Raw genomic sequence first — 24,709 nt, forward strand, 5'->3', positions numbered from 1 at the left:
AATTGAAAACAAAAAGGCCTTGAAAGTTTAACATAATGCAGTAAAAAAAAAAAAAAAAAAAGTGCCACTTTACACTGGCTGATGGAGAAGCAGATACAATTCAAGGTTCTCTCATTCTTGTCTGTTGGTAAAGACATGGTCAGACAGCCCGAGGAATTAGTTAAGTCCTGCAACCCACCACATGCACTTATTATTACACAGTAAAAGATCATTTATGCAGGAAGCAACTGCTACAAAAGTACTTTAAAAAGTCACCTTGCTCTTTTAAAGTTAATAAATCTAAACTCTGAAAATATTGTTATGCAGTTAGATCAAGTCCCAGACTTCAGAAAAATGACTTTCTGCTGTACCTTAATTACCTGCTACCTGGCTTCAGTTTTAACAGAGATAAGAACCATAGAAGGAAGAATTGGCTAAGGGACCAAGGAATGTTAATTTTGGAGCTTCAGGCAATGAACCCAGGCTCCCATATTTAGAAAGGAGGATTTCCTACGTCCCTATTAGCCTTTGAATGCTCATGGCACTTGCTTTTGCACCATAAATATGAACAAAGCTTTTTCTCCCACCATTTTTTCTTCTTTCTAAAATTGCATACTTGTTCATATAATAGTACATGCTGTGGAACAATGTTCTCAACTTCTTCCTATCCCAGTTGCCATTCCCACCATAATGGGGGAGGAATGTTTACACGCACGCTATATTCTCAGAAAGATGCAGATTTCACACTGCAACACAGATAAAATTGATGTGCATTATGCACATTTTCCAAGTCCCTACCTATAATCCTACCCCTATTATATTAATAATCACATCTATTGACTACTTACTACGTGCCTAAGTGCACTGCATTTATTAAACTAATTTAATCCCTTTAGCAACCTATGAGGTAGATACTATTATGATTCTTACCTTATGTACGAGGAAACTGCGGCACAGAGAGCTGAAGTAACTTCAAGGTCACACAGCTAGTAAATGGCAGAACTGGGATTCAAACAGATAACCTGGTCTCAGGGCCTGTGTTCTGACACTCTTTTCAAAATACAAGTGACAAAAACAGTATCATAGAGATAATTTGCTCTAATATATTTTTTAAGTCTATTATTTGCAAACTATAGTATCTTGTTATTAATAATCAATTATTTAGCATATATCTCACAAATTGATGGGGGCTCACTAGATATTCACAGAACTCCATGAACATATTAAGAACTTAAGACAATGTCTTAAATGATCCTAAAACCTAACAGCTTAAGCTTAATTAGTGAAAATGGCTCGAGAGTTCATTGCTTTCCTACCCAACATTTGTAAAGTAAAAACCTTGCCTTCCATTACTTAATTTTCATTAAGATTTTATTGTCACTCTTTCCCCCTGTATTTGTATTAGACTGAAAGTCTCTATGGTATGAAAACAGAATATACTTTTACAATGCTTATTATCAATGAATCGGAACTCTCAAATCTTGATGTTTCCTGAGGAAAAAGAAAAACCTAAAGTCAAATACCTGGCCTAAACTTACAGGGCTGTGGGACAGCCAAAGACAGAGCTTCAGACTTCTGATGTAAAAACTACTACTTACTCTAGTGAGGAAGGAACACTGGTTTGAAAAACTAATTAAAATTAATTAGAAGTTTCAAGCACCTCAGATGTAAAATCATGCATTATGTAAAAGATACTTTCAAGGTGAAATTAGTTTTTAGAGCTTCACTTGAACAAATTTAGCTTCTTAAATGTCTCTCTCCCTCATAGAAGATATCAATAGCAGAAAAATGTTTTATGAATTGCAATTTATGTAGCTTTATGAATGGTATTCAAAAGGCGTATCAGAATGAAATGGACAGAAAAATAAACCAAATACAATTTTAAAAGAAAAAAATCCAGTTTCACTTACACTGTAACTCATACTAGGTAGGCTCATTTAAAAAAAAAAAATCTGATTTAGTTCACCTTTTAAAAGTGTGAATGCATTTCAAAAGATTCTACTTTAACTTTGCTATAAACTGTTTAATGACAAAGTCAAGTAATGCCATCTACAGGCGACCTTTAGAACAACAGTCTATCTCTATGACCCATACTTTTCTTTAAATTTAAATACAGTATCTATAATCTGAGTTACTATTTGGCATCATTTAACAAGTAAAAGGGTAAGAAAAATTATAAAAAGTTATGCCGTGTAAAAAAATTCCACTAACATTCTGCATTAATACTTCAATAATCTAACTTCATTCCCAAGTTCACTCAACATATGATCCATAGATCATTGGATATGAACTGTGGCAGACTAAGATGCAAAGCTATGCGACCTCAATGACCTTTAAAGTTATAACTTAGTATACAGTTGGACACTAAACCTGCAATAATTTTCTGTTGAATCCCCCTTTCCTCTTGAGTAGCACCACCTTTACCTTCTTGACCAGATTCTCTAAATCTTCAGATATTTAGTCTATTTCAGTTTCTAAAGCTCAGTCCTGTTTAAGTCCTGTTTAATTCAAAACGCTTTGAATCCAGTGTGGAATCTTTTATGAAAGTAAAGTCAAGGGGCATTTCAGGCCAAAGACCCCTAAAAGTAGAGTGAAAGGAGGAGGGCATAAAAATTGGAGGAGGGTGAAAAGGCATTCAAAGAATCTAGGTGGACTATGAATATAATTAGTCAATGTCAAATTAATTTTTACAAGTTCCACGTTATGGAACAAGCCAGAAAAGTGGTCACATTGATTCCACATTGGATTCCAAGTGTTTTTTCTCCCTATGCATTGTAGCCTCATTCTAATTACAGATGTTTGCTTTTATATACTTTCTACACTACTCTCTTCCCCTTGGGAAGTAGCTGCTAAAAGTTTCCTTGCTGCAATGGCTCTCAATTTAGGCTTAGCATTAAAATTCCACACTTCTGATTAAATTGGACTAAGATGGGGCCTGAACATGGGTTTCGTTTGCTTTTAACTTTCCAGGTGATCCCATGTGCAGGTTTGAGAAACACTGCCTTACTGTGGGGTTGCAACCCTTTCCCTAATTGGCTATTGCATTCTGATAAATGCTTTATAGGTTCCACTGTGCGGTGGCAACCCACTCACCCACCCAGAGGAGCAGTGCTCATTCCTGAGCATTTTCCCGGCACCGGAAGCCCTTTGCGATTTGAGTTAGCTCTACTCTGCCTGATCCCCAGCCAGTGGCATCAACTCATCTGTTGCACTTGCTTTATACCACACCCACTCCCCACCCACACGTGTTGCTGCAGAAGTCTTCTAGCCCCCAACTCATGTATCAACTCTCAGGCTGATAGGGTGGATCTTTTCAATACCTCTGTCTCACAGTCCCCACAAAACCCCTCCAATTCTATCTCCATGCTCTAGAATCAAACAACAGATGAGCTAATACACTGCTGGATAAACACAAATCCAACCAAAAGGAAAAATGCTTATCTCCCATTCTTGCAAGCATCTTGAATCTTGAGATACTTGCACTCAGGCTTCCCTCCTGAGGTTTCAGAGTACAGATGCTCCCTGTTCCCTCCTCCCATGGGGAAAGCTCAAAGGACTACATTACATTCTCCAACACTGCACTCCTCCAAGAGGGGACTCTCCCAGGGGCCCTAGGCTATCTGCGGAATGGTGGTTGGTGACAGAACATGTTTTCTGAACTGGCACCCCTCAATAAACCCTGCAGTTCTCTTATCTTAGAATGTGCGACGTGGCACCTTTTGACCCCAGCTTTCACCTTATTCCAGAACAGGAAAAATATCCCACTTGACTTTGTTACAAATCACTTACCTCTAGTCAGTCAGTATCTTAGGTCAGTTCCCCAGAAGCACAAAGAGATGAATGTATGCAGGTGGTTTTCTAAGGAGGCGATAAGGAGTGGGAACAGCAGGACAAGGAAGGAAAGTCAAGCAACGGTGTGATTTCTGGCAAAATTGCACAGTGGCTGACTTCAGCCTGACTCCTCCAGGAAATTTTGGAGTGTAAGTTTCACTAGTCTCAGGTAAAGGAGCTGGGCTGTCATACAGTAAAGTCAAGGGGCATTTCAGGCCAAAGACCCCTAGAAGTAGAGTGAAAGGGGGAGGACATAAAAATTGGAGGAGGGTGAAAAGGCATCCAAGGAATCTGGGTGGACTACTATTAATGTAATTGGTCAATGTCAAATTTATTTTTACAAGTTCCATATTACGGAACAAGCCAGCAAAGTGGTCATTTGTTCTAAGATCTCACTAATAATAGCTAGTAGTATCTGTAACTAGCAAAGCAGCATACATTTAGGTTACACTAAGTGCTTGATAAACTGCTCACAAAATGCTAAGGGTAGTATGAACAAAATATTTTGAATAAGAACAGCAAAGCAAACTAAAGATTGAAGTAAGCCTGAAACAAAAGAATTGTTTTCTTGACTTTGACCCTTAATGTCTTTACTATAAGGCTACATTTGCTCTTTCTGGAAAGCAGTCACCTGCTTTAGATGTTCATTTTCTTTAAAACTATTTATGAAACATTCACAAAGTCATAGGGTCTCAAAAACAATGTTTATTTTACTAATAACATAAAATGTGCCATCTAGCACCAATGTCTGTAAATATCAGAATTCCATCCGGTAACTACCCTTTGGAACTGTTATGACTAAAGTCCTTGACAGATTAGTCTACATGAGCAGATAATTATCATGACATAAAATAGAGATGACACAGAATAAAAATTCATTTGATAAATGTATATAGAACTACATTTGTTGTTATTCAAAAAACCTTTCACTATTTCACGTTAACCAGTTAATATCAGTGTTTTTAGCCAGATTTTCTTGGAAGATATACACGAGGAAAAGTACATGAGCCACATAAACACTTAAGACTGAAATTGGGTTTTCTGCTCTCCATTATCAAATGAAAAATTTTGTAAAGACATCTTTTGTTTCACCAATCTCCTGATTTATCTTCTTAGCAACTCACTACAATATAATTTACTATTTACATCACATAGATATGTATGGAGGAGGAAAAGAATAAAACTTTGGCCAATATAAGTATACAAGACTATATTCCAGCTTTTTTTTTTAAAGTAAAAGAATAAGTATTAAAGATAGTTTTTAAAAAATGAAGAAGATATATGATAAAAACTATTGTGTAATTATGTAAATAAATGAAAACCACCTTTTAAATTTACCTATTTTGAAGACGAACTAAGATTTACCGGTTTGAACCAAAAACATTATTATATAATAACTCTCTCTAGAAATTTATTTCTAGTTTCCTGAAAATACCTCTAGTTTCATGAAGCCAACCATGCTGCTTCACTATTTATTTTTGGCAGACTTTAGCCTAACCTCAACACCAATTTTTATTTAAGTAACTGATTTCCAACGTTTCTTTTAAGCAGAACATGATGCTGATTGAGCTCAGTAACCTAAGTTGATTTCAGGCCCACTGGCAGATAAGCAGGCAGGCATTTTTCCATATTGCAGGCAGCCCATGGTGGTTGTCATCTATATATTGGATCTCTAGGGACATGCTGGAAAAATCTGTGAACACAATCTTCCCATGCTGTATTCACATGCTCCATTCACATCTTTAGCTTACCCAGGTTGTTAGAGGCTTGGGTAAGATGACTAAAGGTTTCACGATGGAAATTTCTATAAGAAAAAAATGGAAACTTACAAGATTGATTTTTTATTACCAGTTAAGTATTTACTGGATACTTAATACCAGGTAATACACCTAGTAGTGGCCAAAATGCAATTAAAGTGAACAACCATGCATAATGTTTAGAGATGGTTTTTAGCTGACACCTAAATAAAACACAAGAAACCAAAGGAAAAAAATGAATGTACTGGACATTAATAATAAAAAAATTTGTGCTTCTAAAGACACACTATTAAAAAAAAATGAAAAGAACCCACACAATGGGAGAAAGTATTTGCAAATCATGTATCTGGTGTCTATATAAAGAACTCTTACAAATCAAAAGTACAAAGAAAAATAACTCAATTTAAAAATGGGCCAAGTATTTCCTCAAATACATAAAAAGGTACCCAACATTATTAGTCATTAGGGAAATGAAAATAAAAAACCACAATGAGATACTATCTCACACCGAGATGGCTATAACCAAAAAGACAGAAAATAACAAGTATTGGTAAAGATGTGGAGAAACTGGAACCCTCATACATTGCTGGTAGGAATGTAAAATGGTATAGTAGCTTTGGAATACAGTTTGGCAATTCCTCAAAAAGTTAAACAAAGTTCCCATATAACCTAGCAATTCTACTCTAGATATTAATATATATCCAAGAGATTTGAAAACATATCTTCACACAAAATCTTCTATATGAATAGCAGCATTATTCATCATAGCCAAAAAGCGAAGCAACTGAAATGCCAGCAATTAATGGGTACATGAAGTATGAGATATCCATGCAAAGGAACATTATTCACCCATAAAGTAAAGTGCTAATGCACACTACAGCATGGATAAGGATGGAGAACATTGTGCTAAGTAAAAGAAGCCAGACACAAGAGGCCACACAGTATGTGATTCTATATACATGACATGTGCACAATAGGCAAATCCACAGACAGAGATTAGTGGTTGCCAGCAGATGGGGGGGGCGGTGGGGACAGTGGGGAATGGGTGGGCAGGGGCAGGGACTAGGGAGTGACTGTTAATAGGCATACAGTATCTTTTTGGGGTGATGAAAATGTTTAAAATTCAGAAAGTGTTCATAGTTTGCACAACTATGTAAATATATTAAAAACCACCAAATTGTACATTTTAAAAGGGTAAATTTTATGGCATGTGAATATCTATTTTTAAAAAAGAAACAGTTCTTTGCAAAAAAAGCTTTTATATTCAAGAAACTAAAAATCGTTATGCTTCAAAAAAACTCTACTTTTAAAACGACACAATAACTTCAGCTAACACTAGATACCTTAAGGCACAAAACAAATTTTTCTTTGTCTCTCCAGCACCATGCCACATTAGTTGATCTGAATTTACTAATCCCAGTGACCCCCATTTTTCCTTAGACTGTAATACCTCTTGTTCCCTAAAACTGTAAGTTATATTTCCTTTTAGCTAGAATTCACATAATCAGAATACTTCATCATGAACAAATTCATTCAAAGCAAAGATAATAGAAACAAGTAGGAGCTTATTAAATTTGGCATCCTTAATTCATAAAATTCATCATGCCTTACATTTGTTACATATACAGGAGCTAGGGATACAAAAATGCATGATACAATTCTTCCCTTATTTCTACAGGCTCAAAATATAAGTGTCACAGAGGCAACTTATATAAAATGTGATTGTTATACCAGGTAAAGGAAGAACCAAAAACGGGAGAACATACATAAATTCTACTTAATTAGGTGCACTTTCTCTTTTATGGACCGATCTGTTTGTTTGTTTGTTTGTATTTTTTGAAACAGAGTCTCACTCTGTTCCCCAGGCTAAAGTGCCATTGTGTCAGCCTAGCTCACAGCAACCTCAAACTCCTGGGCTCAAGCAATCCTACTGCCTCAGCCTCCCGAGTAGCTGGGATTACAGGCATGTGCCACCATGCCCGGCTAATTTTTTCTATATATTTTTAGTTTTCCAGATAATTTCTTTCTATTTTTAGTAGAGACGGGGTCTCGCTCTTGCTCAGGCTGGTCTCGAACTCCTGAGCTCAAACAATCCTTCCCCCTCGGCCTCCCAGAATGCTAGGATTACAGGCATGAGCCACCGAGTCCGGCCAAATCTGCTTTTTGTTATAGTTTACTTTGTTTAAAAATTTTTGAATGATTGGAAAAGTTCACAGATTTTAGAATTGGCACTTTAAAATGTCACAGAGATAAAAGAAACATATAAATAACTAAGTCACCTGCCTGAGGTAATGCCCAATTAAAAAGCTATATAAATTACAGCTGGAAAGGACCTTTAAAAAAGCAGCCTGCCTTATTTTAGAGCAAGAATCCAAGGCAACATAGAATAAAAGTGATCTTAATACCGAGAGTTAGTAACTGAGTCCAGTGAATCCTCATAGTTGTTTCTCCACATCAAAATCAAGGCCTGCAACATACATAAGCCCCAGAGACAGTGGCAGGTTGATGAAACCTCCTCAGAGTATGAACTGTGAATGTATTTACCGATTTTTTCTTTCTGATGTATATAATATGAATATCTTCACTTCGATACTCTTCATCATGTTTTTCCAAAGGAATTTTTTCAAAGTCAAAGTCTAGTTGAAGCAGCTATAAATTTAAAAGAGATATACTTCAAATTCAATAAGAACTGACTTGTGGTGATAGAAGTCAGATGGTGGTTACCTTTGGAGGAGTATTGACTGAGAAGGGGCCATGTGGGGAGCCTTCTGAGATTCTGAAAATCTTCTATATCTTTGTGCTAGGTAGTAGTAACTTGGGTGTATATACATGAAAAATTGAGCAGAGCACTTGACATATGTGCATTTTACATGTTTTATCCCAATAAAAACTGTTTAACAATAAAAAATTTTCATTATACTTAGTTCCAAAAGTTCACTAACATTTCATTCTTCATATTCAAGAAAAACATAAAAATAAAAAAGCATTTTAGCATATATTATCCAAGGCAGTCATATACCTGCTTTCTCATTAAACCAAAGTAGTCCTTTCAGCACACAAAATTGAAGGGCCAATTTACCCTCAAAAGGGATCACTCAATATCCGATGGATTTCTGCCCATAAAAAGGGTTTGGATAATCACTAGAAAGGTGAAAGATACTAAAACTCATAAGTACTGCTTTTGTAACTTCTAACTATTTCAAAATAAAAAATTTAAAAATGAAAATAGAATGGCGGGCTGTGAAAGATCCTCTCCTTGGGTTCATACAAGCAGAATGTTTTCTCCACCCAAAATTCCCAAAATATATTTGAACAGAGTCACATGCTGCCTTCCTGAAGGGTAATCACTATACAGATAATAGAGTACTTACCTCAAAATATTTTTTTTCAATTTCTGGATTTTTTCCCATTGTTCGTTGTTCATAACAACATATAATACAAGTCTCAGATCCACTGAGATCTTTTAGAGTTTTCAGCAACGGCTCCAAAGACTATTCAAAAAGAATATATTTTTTGTTTATGACTTAAAAATTTTCTACTTTAAAAGGGGGTTGAGGAGATGGAGGGGCAATTATAATTCTCCTACAATTTATCCATCTCTGAATCAATCCAACAAAGTCCATGTAATTAAAGCTCTATAACTAATGATTGGTAAACTCCTCTTACTAATCAATCGTATTAATTTCAGTTTCCAGAAAAAGAATTCAAGTGACTGCATGTTCCCATGGGAAATCAAATGGAATAGACTTTACTCTTAAAAGTTTTGTTTTATTTAACCTAATTTAACTTGAGATTTAAACAATCAACAATCTACCCTACAAAAGTCTGACACTAACTTTAACATGGGTTGGCTCAATGCTCATTATCATTATTATTTTTTTTTAAATAGAGACGAGGCCTTGCTCTTGCTCAGGCTGGTCTCGAACTCCTGAGCTCAAACAATCCGCCCGCCTAGGCCTACAGGCGTGAGCCACGCCCAGCCAGTGCTCATTATTTAAAAAAATGATTGATGCCCACAACACTAAACTGATATTTAAAGAAAAATCATTCCAAGTCTAATAAACCTTGCACAGAACAGTGAATTTTTTACAATGCAATTTCATTCTCAGTATCATGGTCAACATGTTAACTACAAACAGCTAAGAAAAAAAAGATCATCTTGGCTTTTCATAACAGATCTAAATGGAAAACTCCTTGAAAATTTTTACAGAAGCTTCTAGTAAAATGCAAATGACCTTTTCTCAACACGCTTCACAGGCCTATGTGTTAACCATGAGTGTGTATATACATAATCCCTGGTGACTTTTATCTTCTCTTTACTGCATCATCAACTGTAAGACAAACATCTCCAATTCAGAGATGTTAAAATGTGAAGACGCGTGTCTTTTAGAATTTGTGAAATACGGTTCATCTTCTAAAGGAAGAGATTTCACTCACTGAGTACTTACCTCCTCATAGTATATGCAGTCGGCCATCAGTATGTAATCTGGTGGAGAAGGAAAGTCTTCTATTTCTTCCCCCCTTAAAAATGACAAACAAGTATTTTGACTGTTGCTTAATAATTTAAAATATTCTTGTTTTATAAACAAGAACTGTAAAGTCCCCTTCCATGCTTTTAATGAAACGCAATTTAAAACAAACTAAAAATCGACATCTTAAAACAAGCTGAAAGCCATACAAACCATTTCAGTACCTTGGCTTGAACAGAACCGGTGACAAGATGTTTGTTCATATTAATATTCATCTTCAGCAAGTCTTGCAATTCCTCAAGATCGGTGACTACAACATCTGCCCTATAAAATAACGTCGACTGAGGTGTAGGCAGTGTGGAAAGCCCATAATCTGAGTTTCCCCAGCAATGAGGAACCCCCCTCTCCCCATCTCTTACCCGAGGGTAGCGGCCATGAGCCCCACGGCCCCGGTGCCCGAACCTAGCTCCAGCACCGACCGCCGGCTCAGCGCGTGGGCCCCGTCGCCGGAAAACCCGGGCGTTTCCAAGTATTTAGAAAGGACAATGGCAGCATCCCAAACAACGCAACCCACGCCGCCGGAGACGTGTTGCTGTAGTCGTAGCACCGTGCCATCCCGCTTCTCCAAAACTCGCACAAAGCTCCGCAGCGGGTCCTCCAACGAGGACTCCAGAGTAGCAGCCATCGCTGCCCAGCAACAGCAGGCGGCGCGCGCAGTGGCGTCATATCCACGCGCACGGCCCCGCGGCCCCGCCTCCCCGCGGCCGGGTTAGTGCCACGGCGCGTGCGCAAGTTAACAAAGCCCGGAATGCTGCATTACTTGGGCGTGGCCGAGCGGTGGGACAGCCGCTTCCGCTAGACGCTTGGCTGTTGTCTGTCTGCCCTAAGTCGCACGTTTGGCTTAGCAAACAAGTAGTTTAAATCACTTTACCAGACAAAGCGAGTATATCTGCTCTTTAAAAAGCAAAGCCAACCTCAGAGTGTTTTTACTTAGTTGGAGACAGATTTACACAGTTATTGGCCTTAAATCCAGGCTACTTCTAAAATCCTACCAACGATGTCTATACTCCTCCTCAAGAATTTCCTATAATGCTCCTAGCTTTTCGTATGAATGCACAGAAATAGTTGCTGGAAGCTTGCCACTTGTGTTTAACAGTGAAGACAAAAGTTATCCCTCTAAAATTAACATCACTTAAACTCTTTGGGATTATGTAATTTAAATCACTATTAAAAATAATGTTTATCTACAGGATTCAACAATCTCCCCCTTTGTTCCTTATAATGAAAACACATGTTTGAAAAGTTTTAAAAATTAAGACTGGGGTGATTTATTAATCTTGTTAAGAACTCTGATACAAAGCACAGTAAAAGGCCACAGACCAGTAAATAGACAACGTGGCTTTTGGCTACTTTACAACTGCTGCTACGACACTATCAGCAAAACATGCTTTCATTACTTTGAACGAAGGCGTCCAAATGGCAAATAAAAGTTTTACTCACGTCTCTGATTAAAAAGTTTAATAAAGCTTTAAGTATTTTCTGGTTTAAATATTACCAATCTAAAAAAAAATATTTTTAAAAAATTTCAGTTAACATGAGATTTATAGAGAAAGTTACTAGGTTTTGAAGGCAAGGCAGCTGGTTCCTATGCCATAAGAATTTCCTCTGAATTTATGAATTAGTAAAGTAGCAGATTGTATTATAGGCCTCAAGTCACTTAAATTTATATAGGTTATTAGCAGTATCTTTAAATATACAATATAAACAAAACTGTACATACATGGCATATTAACTTTGCTTTCCAAAACAATAGGCAATTCATTAGCTAAAGACACCGTAGTCTGCAAATACAAAAGGCACATCTGAATGAGATACATGCCCTTTTTTCTTCCATAATTGGGTTATGTAGTCTTTGTTTACATTTTGACAAAATATTTAATAATAAACAGTGCTTTCTATTATTTTCATTCTACTTTTCATTTTTGTCTTCAGCAGCAAATACTGGCATTTAAGACATGGCATTAAAGAGTTTAAGAACAGTTGGTGTTATTCACAATTCTCCTAGATGTAAAAACTATAAGTAAAAACAACTATAAGATGGTCAAAGAGGTTTAAAAATCAGTAACACCATACACCCTCTCCATTTGTGTAAATTCACTGCCTTAAAAAGGCATCTATTACTCAAATTTGAAAAATTCCACAAAAGCACTATCCCCTTTCAGTGCAATCAATGTCACTTTAAACCATATTTTAGCAGAGTCTACAGTGCAAATATAAATTCTTTATACTGGCCTTTTGGCAGCACTGAGGATCCAAGACAAGGCAATGCTACTGATCACCTGAGGATAATGGTGAAGGACATTTGTATTTTTATTTTTCCAATTTTTAAAAGCTTATTTGATCAGTAGCATTTTTGTAAAAGCATTATTTGTAAAAAGTACTAAAATACTATGCCTTTTCTTTAATAAATTAAAAAAAAACTTTACAAATACCATTCCAGTGTCAATGACTACATATGGCTAAGGTCATTGAGGAGTTTCTGCATTTTCTAGCAAAGGCAGTCTATACAATGGGGGGTGCGAAAGCTCCCGTTTGTAAGTCTTTGGTGGCAGTTTTGGTAGGTGAGGGCTTGAATTCTGCCTTGGTGGAACAGGGGGAGCTGGAGGATGAGCAAGATTATTATGACTAGAGCTGAGCACATAGCATCGTCGTGGTACCCTTGGAGAGGGTGTGCTAGGAGGAGTGCTTGGCGAGTTTGGACACGTACTAACATCTCTGAACCAGTCTGGATCTCTGTGAAGATGTCCCAGTGGAGGTGGCTGAAGATTAAATGGACAATTTATAAAGTGTTCTGGAGGACGAAGGGGAACCGGTGGAGGAGTATCAGGAAGAGGATCTCTTGGCGGTGGTGGAGGTGGACTATGCAGAGGCCCGTCAAATGCACCAGTAGGAACAGGAACTCTGGGTTTTACTTTTGGAGGAGGAGGCTGTCTCGGTGGAATAGCAGGAGGGTCATCATCAGATTTCATATTTCCCTCAAAAAAAAAAAGAAAAGAATAATTAAACTATACCTCTATTCTCTTGAAAATTTTGTAATAAAAAATTTTAAAAGATTGAAAAATTCTTATGTGTCAAGTTAAATCCAGAGCTCAAAGTAGATTAATTTGGTTTAATTATCAGATTTATAAGTAAATTACTCCCAGTTTAATTCAGGGCTCAGATTAATATTTTTATATATGAGGTATCTTAATGGAAATGTTAGAACATAAAGCCTTGGGTTATCTTGCTTTGTGTATACATTTCAGAAATTATGTATTAATTATAATAATAGGTAAGTAAATTACAATAATATATAGCTTTGTAGACATGAAAGGACATGATGTCAAGAGGATTTTAATGTCCGGCTTCTGCTTACTGAGCATCTACTTCTATTTTCCCCAATGAGGCCCACAGTAGATCTCAAAAGTGTGACCCAGAGACCACCATCATCAGCAGCATCAGGGAACCTGTTAGAAAAGCAGATTCTTCGGCCCCACCCTAGACCTACTGAATCAGAAACTCTGGGGGAGGGGCTGAGCAATCACCTTTCAGGTAATTCTGATACACCCTTAAATTTCAGAAGCACTGGTTGAAAGTTTGAAGAATACTGCAAATACTATCAAATTTCTTTCCATCTGTACCAGAAAGAAAATGTACTTCTGTGAATCTGCCCAGCCTCTTTTTCAGAAAAGGTTTTCGTGAGGATTAAACAACTACTTAAAGTATTCTCAAATATAACCCAAATGTTGAAAAACCATAAAGGGTAGCCAAAGTATAATTGACAGACTCTTTATAAGACTGAACACTATTTTGAAGATTTACAACTTTCACTAAGTTGAAGCAAACCTAAGTCCTGTTGACTACCTTGGAATTCGAAGCTTCATGATCAAACTTTTTTCGAGGAGGCAGAGGAGGAGGAATCAGTGGCTCATCACTTAGTTTATGTAAATTACCACACGAACTGAAGAAAGACTCTGAGGGAAGAAAAGACTAGTTTAACCACAACTCACAGTGTAATTATAAAACAAAACTTCATCACAACTTGTGATCACTTCTGCTGTGGCATTTGTCAAACTGCATTGTCTTATATAGCTGACTGTTGGTTTATCTATCTTCCCCATTAAACGATAAACTTTCTGAGGGCAGTGTGTGTTTTTGTATCTCTAACATCTAGCACAGTGCCTGCTATATGATAGGTACTATAACTAAATGAAGGCATACAATTAAAATTGATAATGAAATTCTGCTCCCTGGCCGGGCAAGGTGGTTCACGCCTGTAATCCTAGCACTCTGGGAGGCCGAGGCGGGTGGATTGCTCAAGGTTAGGAGTTCGAGACCAGCCTGAGCAACAGCGAGACCCTGTCTCTACTAAAAATAGAAAGAAACTAAAATATATGTATAGAAAAAATTAGCTGGACATGGTGGTGCATGCCTGTAGTCCCAGCTACCCGGGAGGCTGATGCAGTAGGATCGCTTAAGCCCAGGAGTTTGAGGTTGCTGTGAGCTAGGCTGATGCCACGTCACTCATTCTAGCCTGGACAAGAAAGCAAGACTCTGTCTCAAAAAAAAAAAAAAAAAAGAAAAGAAAAAAAGAAATTCTGCTCCCTGAGAAGCCGTTTAAAAATATAAACAAAACAAAATAAAAACAAAACAAAACATGTTTGAATATACTAAAAACTTCCAGAGAAAGATCATCCTAATCAGAGAACAGAGATGTATTTTTGAAGCAGCTACAATCAGGTACATTACTACACAGGTGATAAAACCTCCATATAGGAGACCATAAGGTAGTGTTGTATCACATCACTCTTTCTCCTTGCAAGTCTCTCATTAATAACAAACATGTTATATAACTACATTAAAGGAAATTTATAAAATAAAATATTAGGGGGAAATTACCCCTAAACAGGTCAACCAGACATAGAATAAAAACTATTTTCATTGTCTTTGTATTTTTAATACGATTTTTAAAAATCTGTAATATGGTCCAACTCCCCATTTGGTATCTCTCTATAGACACACAGTTATTATAAAGGCAATAATCAGGTCTTATTTGTCATTATACTGAGATTGGGTACATAGAAGCTAGTTGGGAAAGAAGCTGATGAGTTTCATTTTAAACATTCTAAGTGAACTGCTTATGGGATGTCCAAATAGAGATGACAAACTAATTATTCCATGTGAAAAATTGCTGTCCTGATCATGTGACTCTGCAGTTACCTCTGAGGGTCCTCTGGCTCAGGACCAATAGATGACACAACAGGTATGCCTATGATGTGTTGGCAGATGATGTGGGGAGGTTGGGCAGAGCATTACCTGCTGTAGATGTGCCCAGCATCCTTTACCCTGTCTTTGGGAGAACTCCTCTTAGTGGTGGTGAATCCATACCATTTGGTTTAGTCAGCTAATGCTGCCCAGTGCACCTCAATTCCAGCTCAGAAGTGGGCATGCAACTCACTTTCTTAACATGATCAGATTTTTATCTACCTCTCTTTCATGCATACAGCCATGCACTTCAAGGAAAGTGGACCTAACCCCTTGGCTCAGAGGATAAGGCCTGATTCGCAAAAATCAATCAGAGTAATCCCATTCCTTTAGCCAGAGAGATTGGTTTAACTGTATATACGTGACTTAATTCAGAAAGAGTGAAACTTGAAAGATTTTCTCGGGGCTACTGAAAAGGAAGTTCCTTATTCTTTTGGAAAAGCACTCAGTCATTCTCTGCATCTCTGTACCTCTCTTTCTCTATTACTTGACTGAACAAAGACCCAAATAACCTTTACTCCTCTTGCAAGCACTCTTAGGACTTTGAGGGACAACAGCCTTAGATAAAGCAGATAATCTGGACAAAACAATGAAGAGTCAAAAAGAACTCCAGTTTTTAATAACATCATTGAGCCACTGAATCAACCAGTCTTAAAGCAGCCTTTCACTAGACTTCCAATTATGTCAGAATGTTTTCTTATTGTTTAAGCTAGTCTTAGATGGTAATAGACACACACACTCATGAAAGCAGAAGATATCTGAATGATGATGGGGCAGCTGTGAGAGTTTTTGAATGTGGATCTGATTCTCAAGTCACCACTTAATCACTATGTTATATTTCTCCATAGTAAGCACTCAATAACCCTGGCTGAAGTGTGAATACAATTTTATTTTCTATCAAGAGCATTTCCCTAAAAGATTACAGTTTTCATGAACATTTTAAACACCTGAAGTATTCCAAACTAGTGAATGTAGGATAATTTGCTATACCACTTCTGTAATGTTACTTAGATATCTAAGTCACTTCTAATTTTCTGCCATTCATTCATCCATCCATTCAATCAACAATTAGTTATTGGGCATCTGCCAGGCACTGTTCAAAGCACCAGCAATATAATAGTGAACAAAAACAGGCAAAAAATCATGTTCTTTTAGAGCTTTAATTATAGGTTAGGGACAGAGAATAGATAATTAATTAAAAGTATAAGAGCTATAAATTATAAGAAAAATATTAGGTTGGGAAGGGGTATAAAAAGAGTTCTGGAAGGGGAGCAATTAGGGTGATTAGAGAAGGCCTAAGGTAACACTGAGCAAAATCCTGATAGAGGCAAGGGAGCAGGCCAGAGGTCAAATGGGTGAAGAGCATTATGAGCAGGAATGGCAGGGGCAGAAGCCCTGACACAACGTATCTTATTGTGTTCAGGAGGCAGAGTAGCTATAGCAGTGTAAGTGAGGGGAGAGAATGGTAAAATACGAAGTTTGACAGATCAAAGGCAGCCAGATCGTGTAGGGCCTTGTGGGTCCTGTGAAGGAACTTTGACTTTTACTCTGAGTGAGACAGAAAGTCACTGGATGGCTTTGGGCACAGGCGAGATAAGGTCTAACTTACATTATAAAAGGATCATTCTGGCTGCTATACTGAAAACATACTGAAGTTAAGAAAATGAGAAGTTATGATGCTACTATAATTACACCCCTTCCCGACCTAATATTTCTTCTTATAATTTATACCTATTGTACTTTTTACTTTTACTTAAGAGATTATTGTGGCTTGGACCAGCGTGGCAGCAGTAGAGATGGTGATAGATGGTTAGATTCTGGATATATTTTGAGGGTTATCAAGATTTGCTGACACCTCACATTTGGGTGTGAGAAAAAGAAAGAAGGAAAAGATACCCATAATATTTCTGGTCTAAATAAGTGGATGGTTGAAATTAGAATTAAGATGAAGAGGCAGTGAAAGAAACAACTTTGTAGGGGATGATAAGAAGCTCAATTTTGGAGAAGTTTGAGATTTCTATTAGACATCTAGATAGAGATGTCAAATGGGTCAGTGAATATGTAAGTCTGGAAGTCAGAAGAGAGGTTCTGGCTAGAGATATAAACTTGGGAATTGTCATCATATAAATGACATGAGACTGAATGAGATAACCAAGTGAGTGAGGAAATAAAGAGGTCCAGGGACTGAGTCGTGGGGCCTTTCAATATTAATAGTTTGGGAAGATGAAGAGGAATCAGCAAGAGAGACCAAGGAGCTACAAGTGAAGTAGGATAAAAACCAAGAGAGTGGATGAACAATATGATCTTCATGCATATGACTTTCTCCAAAATATTTTTTGGGTAGTTTATATTACTAAAGGAAGATACTTTGTCTTTCTTGTTTGCCACTGAACCCCTAGCACTTTGCAGAGTAGCTGGTACACACTAAGTATTCAATCTTCTGTTCAATCAGTAAGATCAAAGGGTGTGAATACTTTTATGGTTTGGTATGTTATTTTCAGATTGCTTTCCAAAAGGGTCATACTAATACACCAATTTACATGGGATAAGTAATGTGCCTTTTAACAGAGGATTGTTCATACTAAGAAAAAAATTAATTTAAAACACTAAAATGGCAACTCACTACTGTGTAACTAAAATTTCTCAGATTTCTGATGATGCTGAACACTTACCTATGTTTCTTTACAAGATGTATTTCCTTTGATGCAAACTATCTATCTATTCATGTCCATTGTGGATGGAGTCTTGCTGTTTTTCTCATTTTGTCTGAACACTTTTCATACTTACTATAAATATTTTATTTCTTTCTTTGGGGATTCATTTAAGAATATTCAGAATTTTATGCAGTTAGTCTCAGTGTTTTCTATTAAGTTTCAAAACATAAAATTTTCTTATCATATGGAAAATGTACTATCATTCAAAATAATGTCTATGATTCCTGGCTCTAAAATGGCACAGTGTTACAGGTTGAACTGTTTTCCTCCCAAAAGACATACTGAAGTACTAACACCTGGGTACCTGTGATTGTGAACTTATTGGCATATGGTATTTGCAGATGTAATCAAGTTAGGATGAAGTCATTAAAGTGGGCCATAATCCAATATGACATGACTAATGTCTCTTACAAGAAGAGAAAAAGAGACACACAGGGAGAAGATAGCCATGTGACAAGGTAGGCAGAGAATGAAGTAATGCATCTACAAATTAATGGATACCAAGAATTGCCAGCAAACACCAGAAGCTATTAATAGAAGAGGCAAGGAAGGACTCTCCTCTCCAAGTTTCAGAGTGAGCATGGCCCTGCCAACACCTTGATTTTGGATACCTAACCTCCAGAACTGTTGAGACAAAGTTTTTGCTCTTTTAAGCTACTCAGTTTGTGCTGCTCTGTTATAGCAATACTAAGAAACTAACACACATATTAAAAATATTTCCACCATAGAACAATAAGAAACATACACAAACTCAATAAAACCAGGAAATATGTGAAGCTTTAATTCATGAAGGTGGACTATAATGCACATGAAGGAGACAAATGGAGGAAAATGAAACCCAATGTCTGTAGACAGTGATATTGACAAGCAGCAGATAACTGGCCCCATAGAACCAAATGAAGGCTTAGGAACTAAAGGCACTTGGTACAGTGGAAGATATGGGCATGAAAACAGAAGACCTGGTTAAGTCTGGATAAGTCTGGACTAGAACCCCAATCTCCTCTCCCCCACTTAGCGAGGCCAGGCAACTACCTCATTCCCACCTCTGCAGGAGCCTATGGGTTTTATTTCTGGAGAATCTAAACCCCAGACTTAGGACACTAGTCTATGTTGAAAACATAGATATTCACATTACATGTTGAGACTCTCCCAGGCAGAAGAGTCAAAGATCCTTCTTTAGAGAGACTAAATATGCCTAGAAAAAAAGACTTACAGATTCTGACTGACATTCAGGGATTTCCTAACTAAAAATATTCCCACCACTCCATCACTCTACAGTGAAATCCACAAGTCAACAAACTCCGCCCATGGACATAGCACTTCCCTTCAGTTTTCCTCTCACTATAAAATATGAACAGAAAGGATATCAGACAAGAAAGTAAAGCCTCCAATATGAAAGACAAGAGACTACAACTAATAGAAGAGAGGAGGTTAGAAAAGAGTCAACACCAAAAATAAAACAATTCTTTTTTAAAAGTTATATAATTATCCATCACCTCAAATATTTGTCATTTCTTTGTGGTAAGATCATTTAACACACTGACTACCACACTAGAAAAAAAGTTTTTTCCTTAGGGCCACTATATTTTATTATGAAAATAGAATAAAAATTTTGAAAACAATCCTTTCTAACTTAATGAAATATTTGTTATTTTTTTCTGTGCCTGAGTTATTTGCAACTTGAAAAATAGTTCATGCAGCATCCAAAGTGAAGAGATGTGAGTTACATATGCTTCACAAGGGTCTGGGCTCAAAACTAGTGTGAGTTGAATACAACTCACAGGGCAGTTAATGTGTTAAAATCCTCTCTTTTATCTATTTTGAAATATACATTACTATTAGCTATAGTTACCATGCTGTGCAATAGAACATCAGAACTTATTCCTCCTAACTGAAACTTTGTACCCATTGACCAAAGTCTCCCCTTTTCCTGTCCACTTTAGCCTCTGGATATGCTAAGTAGCCTGATTTGATTATTCAAATGTACATGTATACAATGTGTTGAAATGGAAACATCACATTGTACCCCATAAATATACACAGTTATTATCTGTCAATTAAAAATAAAACTTGGCTGGGCATGGTGGCTCATGCCTATGATCCCAGCACTTTGGGAGGCAGAGGCAGGAGGATCACTTGAGGCCAGGAGTTTGAGACCAGCCTGAACAACATAGTAAGACTCTGTCTCTACAAAAAAATTTAAAAATTAGCCAGGTGTCTTGGTGTACATGTGTAGTCCCAGCTAAAGAGGCTAAGGCAGGATATCACCTGAGCCCAAAATTTCGAGGTTGCAGTGAGCTATGATTGTGCCACATTGCACTCCAGCCTAAGCAACAAAGTATGACCCCAGTCTCTTAAAAAACTTTGAAAAATACCATAATTAATATCTTAAGAGAGATAAAAGACAATGCATCCAGGAAACCAGAACAGGATACTTATAAAAAAGGTATGATTAGAGGGAACCAAAGAGAATTCTTAGAAATTCAAAATCATTACAATTTAAGCTACTTGGTCAGGGGGAAAAAAATAATTTAAAAAAAAAGAAAAAATAAATACAAGAGTTAGAAGATAAAGTGAGGAAATCTTCCAGAAAACAGAGCAAGAAAACAAAGAGATGGACAATAGGAGATAAAAGACAAGAAAACTGGAGGATCCACCTAGGATCTATAAGATAAGGAAAAGGAGCTCCAAAAAAAGGGATCACAGAACATGGTGGGGAAAAAATTATTAGCAAAAGAATACAAAGAACATTTTCTAGAAATCAAACACATGAATCTCTAAATTTAAAGAGCTCATTAAGTAGACAGCAAAATGATAGAAAAAATACCCACGTCAAAGCAGTTCATTGTGAATTTGCAGATCATTAAGAATAAAGAGAAAATTTTATAAGTTTCTCAAAAATATTACAGCAGAGATTGCTAATTGTCTCCCAGTACACATTTCTCATTTTTCCCTTTAGTAATAGGATTCTATTAAATTTGGTAAGGAAATGGCTGCCTAGTTAGAGACAACATTTCTTAGACTCCCTTGTAGCTAGGTATGTCCACATGCCTAAGTTTTGGGATGACAGCAAAAGTGATGTATGCAATTCCCAGATCATGTTTTTATAACAAAGGTCCTTGCCCTTCACCTTCCTGCTGGCTGAAAAATGGTAACAACTGGAGCAGGTGCTCAAGACAGAGATGGAAGCCACATCTTGAGAATTTGAATTGCCCTACTAGCTTGAAAATCCTGTGGAGCAGAGTTGTCTACTTACTCTATTGTGAGAAATAAGCTTCTATTTCATTTAGGCTTTATATCTTTGGGTCCCTCTACTACTGTAGGTATCCCTAGCTATAAAAAAAATTGAAAACGTAGGGTCATTGAGAGAAGGATATTTGTCTATTTTGTTCACTGCCATAACTCTCACACCTAAAATCATGCCTGCACATATCAGGCATTCAAAAATTATGCACTGAATAAATAAATGCATGGTATTAGACTTCTCAACAGTAATTAGGAAAGCTAGAAGACAATGGAGAAATGCCTTCAAGATGCTGAGTCAAAGTGATTTTAAATTCTATGCCCAGCCAAACTATTAACAATTAAAAGTATAATAGGTTTTCAGAAATGCAAGAACTTAAAAATTGTATATCCTATGTATTATCCTTTCTCAGGTAGCTACTGAAGAATCTGCTTCTATCAAAACAAAGGAGTATATCAAGAAAGAAGACATGGAATCCAAAAACAAGGATTCAACACAGGAGGGAAGTAAAGGAAATTTCTAGGATGACAATCAAAGAAAGTTCTAGAATGACAGCTGAGTCAGAGGCTGAGACAGCAACCAGTCCAAACTGGAGCAGGAAGACAAAAGGGCAGCAGGAAGTTCCCAGGTTAAAAAGAAAAAAAAAAAAAAATCCTGATAGGTTTCCTGATTGGTCTGACCTTAAGGAAAACGGCTACGAAAGGGAAAGGTATGAGAAGACTCAGCAATAAATGTTAAACATGTAAATTATTAACTCTAGCAAACAGAGCTGTACAAGAAAGAAAGCATAATCACAGTACACACTACTTCACTTAGCAGTGCATAATATTTGCCCTAAATGTGGTATGTATAGGCAGTGCAGAATGTGAAATGTTCATCTACCATAAAAGGAAATGAATAAACATTGTCCAAAATTGATGATTCCAAAGAGAGAACAATATAAAAACATCATTTAGAAATGTGGAAGTGTCACTGGAGAACAAGAAAAGGAGCAGGGAGACATGAGGTAGGAAACTGCTGTTAATTTCATTTTAAGTGTTTTAGCACTATTTGCATTTTTTATTCATATATCACTTTGATAAAATTTTTTAATTAAAATTAAACATTTAAAAGACTAAACTTACTTTTCTCATAAGATAGGGAATCTTGTTACTATTTAAAGTATATATGTTTTACTATGCTAAAACCAGAAGTCCTCCAGTTTGGGAGAATTATGCCCAAAGCTGCTGTGTTATTTGGGTTATTTTGTTTTAAATAAATGACCACAGGCCGGGCGCGGTGGCTCACGCCTGTAATCCTAGCACTCTGGGAGGCCGAGGCGGGTGGATTGCTCAAGGTCAGGAGTTCGAGACCAGCCTGAGCGAGACCCCGTCTCTACTAAAAATAGAAAGACATTATATGGACACCTAAAAATCTATATAGAAAAAATTAGCCGGGCATAGTGGCGCATGCCTGTAGTCCCAGCTACTCGGGAAGGCTGAGGCAGTAGGATCGCTTGAGCCCAGGAGTTTGAGGTTGCTGTGAGCTAAGCTGACGCCACGGCACTCACTGTAGCCTGGGCAACAAAGTGAGACTCTGTCTCAACAAAAAAAAAAAATAAATGACCACAGAGAGAAAGTTGACAGCATTTATGTTATAAATTATGAAATAATAAAGAATGATAGAAGAGTGGTTTACTTAAAATATGACTTTAATTAAATAAAATAATGTGAAAAAATAAGTGATTGAGGGCTAGCCTGGGAACCTGATAAGCATTGAGTATATTATTCCTATGGGAAAATAGATTAGAAGAGATTAGGAAGAAGAGAAGCAAGTGACATGAAATTACTATTCATTCTGTGCCAAGAAATGTGCTAGGTATTGTTCTACATAATTATTTCATTTGATCCTTAACAAGTTTGGAGATGGCAAGTAATTTGTTCAAGGTCATATAGCCCCTAGAACATAGATCATAAAATGATGAAATAAACTATAGTAAAGTTTAAACAGTACACAGTTGTAAACAAATAATTCAATTTATTTATAACTTTTCTCATTCTTTAAATGTTGCTAAAACCCAAAATACTCAAATATAAATTTAATCAACCAGATTATTATCTTTACAGTCATTTCATTAGAATCTGCTTATAGTCTTACTTACTTGAATGTGGCAAGAGCACTGGAGCAAAGATGCTATTGCTGCCTATTGGAGTAAGAAAAATTAAATTAAAAAGATGGTAACATGTATGATTTTATTCTTTAAATGTCTGCATAAAGCAACATGTAATACACACACAGCACAGAATTTTATCACCATCTTTTGCCATGTCATTTTTTAAAACAATGAACTCAGTATTCTTTGTACCTAGAATGTTTTTCCTTCTTAGTGTAAGTGGTTCCCTCTCTATCACAGTCCCTTTTTAAACTTCCCTTACAGAACTTATCTACTTGTTTTCTTACTCATTGTCTATTGCTCCCTTTAGAGTGGTAGTGGAGCCCAAAAGGCACTAAATAAATCTTTGCTGAATGAATAAAATAGAAGATAATATGTATAAACAATGCACAAATGATGCTTTACTCCCTTGTATTAATCACTGTTTTCACATTTACATGTCACTTTTCACACTAATATGTTCTGCAAAGGATTCTATAGTTCACTAATTAAAAAGATGAGAAGAATTATCTTGAAACACAAGATTCCTTTTTTGCTAAATGGTAAAATCAACACTTACCATAGGAACTGTTGAGATCCACATCTAAAAACACACTAAGGTCTGAAGAAGCAGATACTGGTGGAGTAGATGGTGTATTTGGAGAGGTTGGTGCTGACACTGTTGATTCCAGCTCAGTTTCAGCAATCCGACTAAAGCTTATTTTACATGGTTCTCTTTCTAATGGCGTTGGATGACCTCGTAAAGTGCCTGAGGTAGAGCCATGTCGGCCTGTGTTAGGCCTTATTCCAGGAGATTTTAGGGAGAAAGTTGACTTCCTAGGCTAGGAAAAGCAAACACATCTAACATCATTAGTTTGCATGTATAACACTTTGTTTTTATGGCTAAGAGCTACCTTAGTAATTCTTAAGCATATAGTTAAGAGTGCAATAAAACCTCAATCTGCAAGGTCAGCCTGTAGCATTCTAGCAGAAACTTCCAGATTTGACTGGCTTGATTTTAATTCAAGGTGGACTTGAATATAAGTAAATTTCTTTTCATAACTGCAGAAATAAAATTCTTAAAAATTTGTGTAAAAATCCACTTTTTGCTCCTAAAACATTTGACTTCTCTTTCAAATCATTTATACCAATTTTAAAAACATTTACTGGAAACATAATTTATGCAACATATTATGCTATATGCTTCAGAATTTTTATAAATCCTTTTTCCCCTTTCCTTATACTAAATGATCAACCTCTACAACAGGGCTTTAAAAGTC

At 36.7% G+C, this 24,709-nt stretch overlaps 2 protein-coding genes across 4 annotated transcripts in view; both read right to left on the minus strand.

The window, feature by feature from the left end:
- Positions 1-5,134: 5,134 nt before the first annotated feature.
- Positions 5,135-10,721, minus strand: VCPKMT (valosin containing protein lysine methyltransferase). Of its 2 annotated transcripts, XM_069464698.1 has the most exons (6): positions 10,456-10,721; positions 10,250-10,360; positions 10,016-10,088; positions 8,939-9,058; positions 8,112-8,216; positions 5,135-5,614 (listed from the first exon to the last, which is right to left on the minus strand). In XM_069464698.1, exons 1-6 carry the CDS (start codon positions 10,719-10,721, stop codon positions 5,600-5,602), a joined length of 690 nt encoding a protein of 229 aa, XP_069320799.1. In that variant the 3' UTR covers positions 5,135-5,599. The 2 variants fall into 2 exon arrangements, with proteins under 2 accessions (XP_069320799.1, XP_069320789.1); XM_069464688.1 differs by lacking the exon at positions 5,135-5,614 and having other exon boundaries at positions 7,896-8,216.
- Positions 10,722-11,339: 618 nt separating this feature from the next.
- Positions 11,340-24,709, minus strand: part of SOS2 (SOS Ras/Rho guanine nucleotide exchange factor 2) — an 84,862-nt gene continuing 71,492 nt past the window's right edge. For both annotated transcript variants that reach the window (XM_069486835.1, XM_069486825.1), the window contains 4 exons: positions 24,010-24,271; positions 23,439-23,480; positions 13,940-14,049; positions 11,340-13,071 (listed from right to left, as the gene is read on the minus strand). In XM_069486835.1, the coding sequence (XP_069342936.1) occupies positions 12,562-13,071; positions 13,940-14,049; positions 23,439-23,480; positions 24,010-24,271 (924 nt within the window). In that variant the 3' untranslated portion in view covers positions 11,340-12,561. The remainder of the gene's footprint in view (positions 13,072-13,939; positions 14,050-23,438; positions 23,481-24,009; positions 24,272-24,709) is intronic.

This window comes from Eulemur rufifrons, chromosome 2 (assembly GCF_041146395.1).
Source record: "Eulemur rufifrons isolate Redbay chromosome 2, OSU_ERuf_1, whole genome shotgun sequence".
NCBI classification, from domain to species: Eukaryota; Metazoa; Chordata; class Mammalia; order Primates; family Lemuridae; genus Eulemur; species Eulemur rufifrons.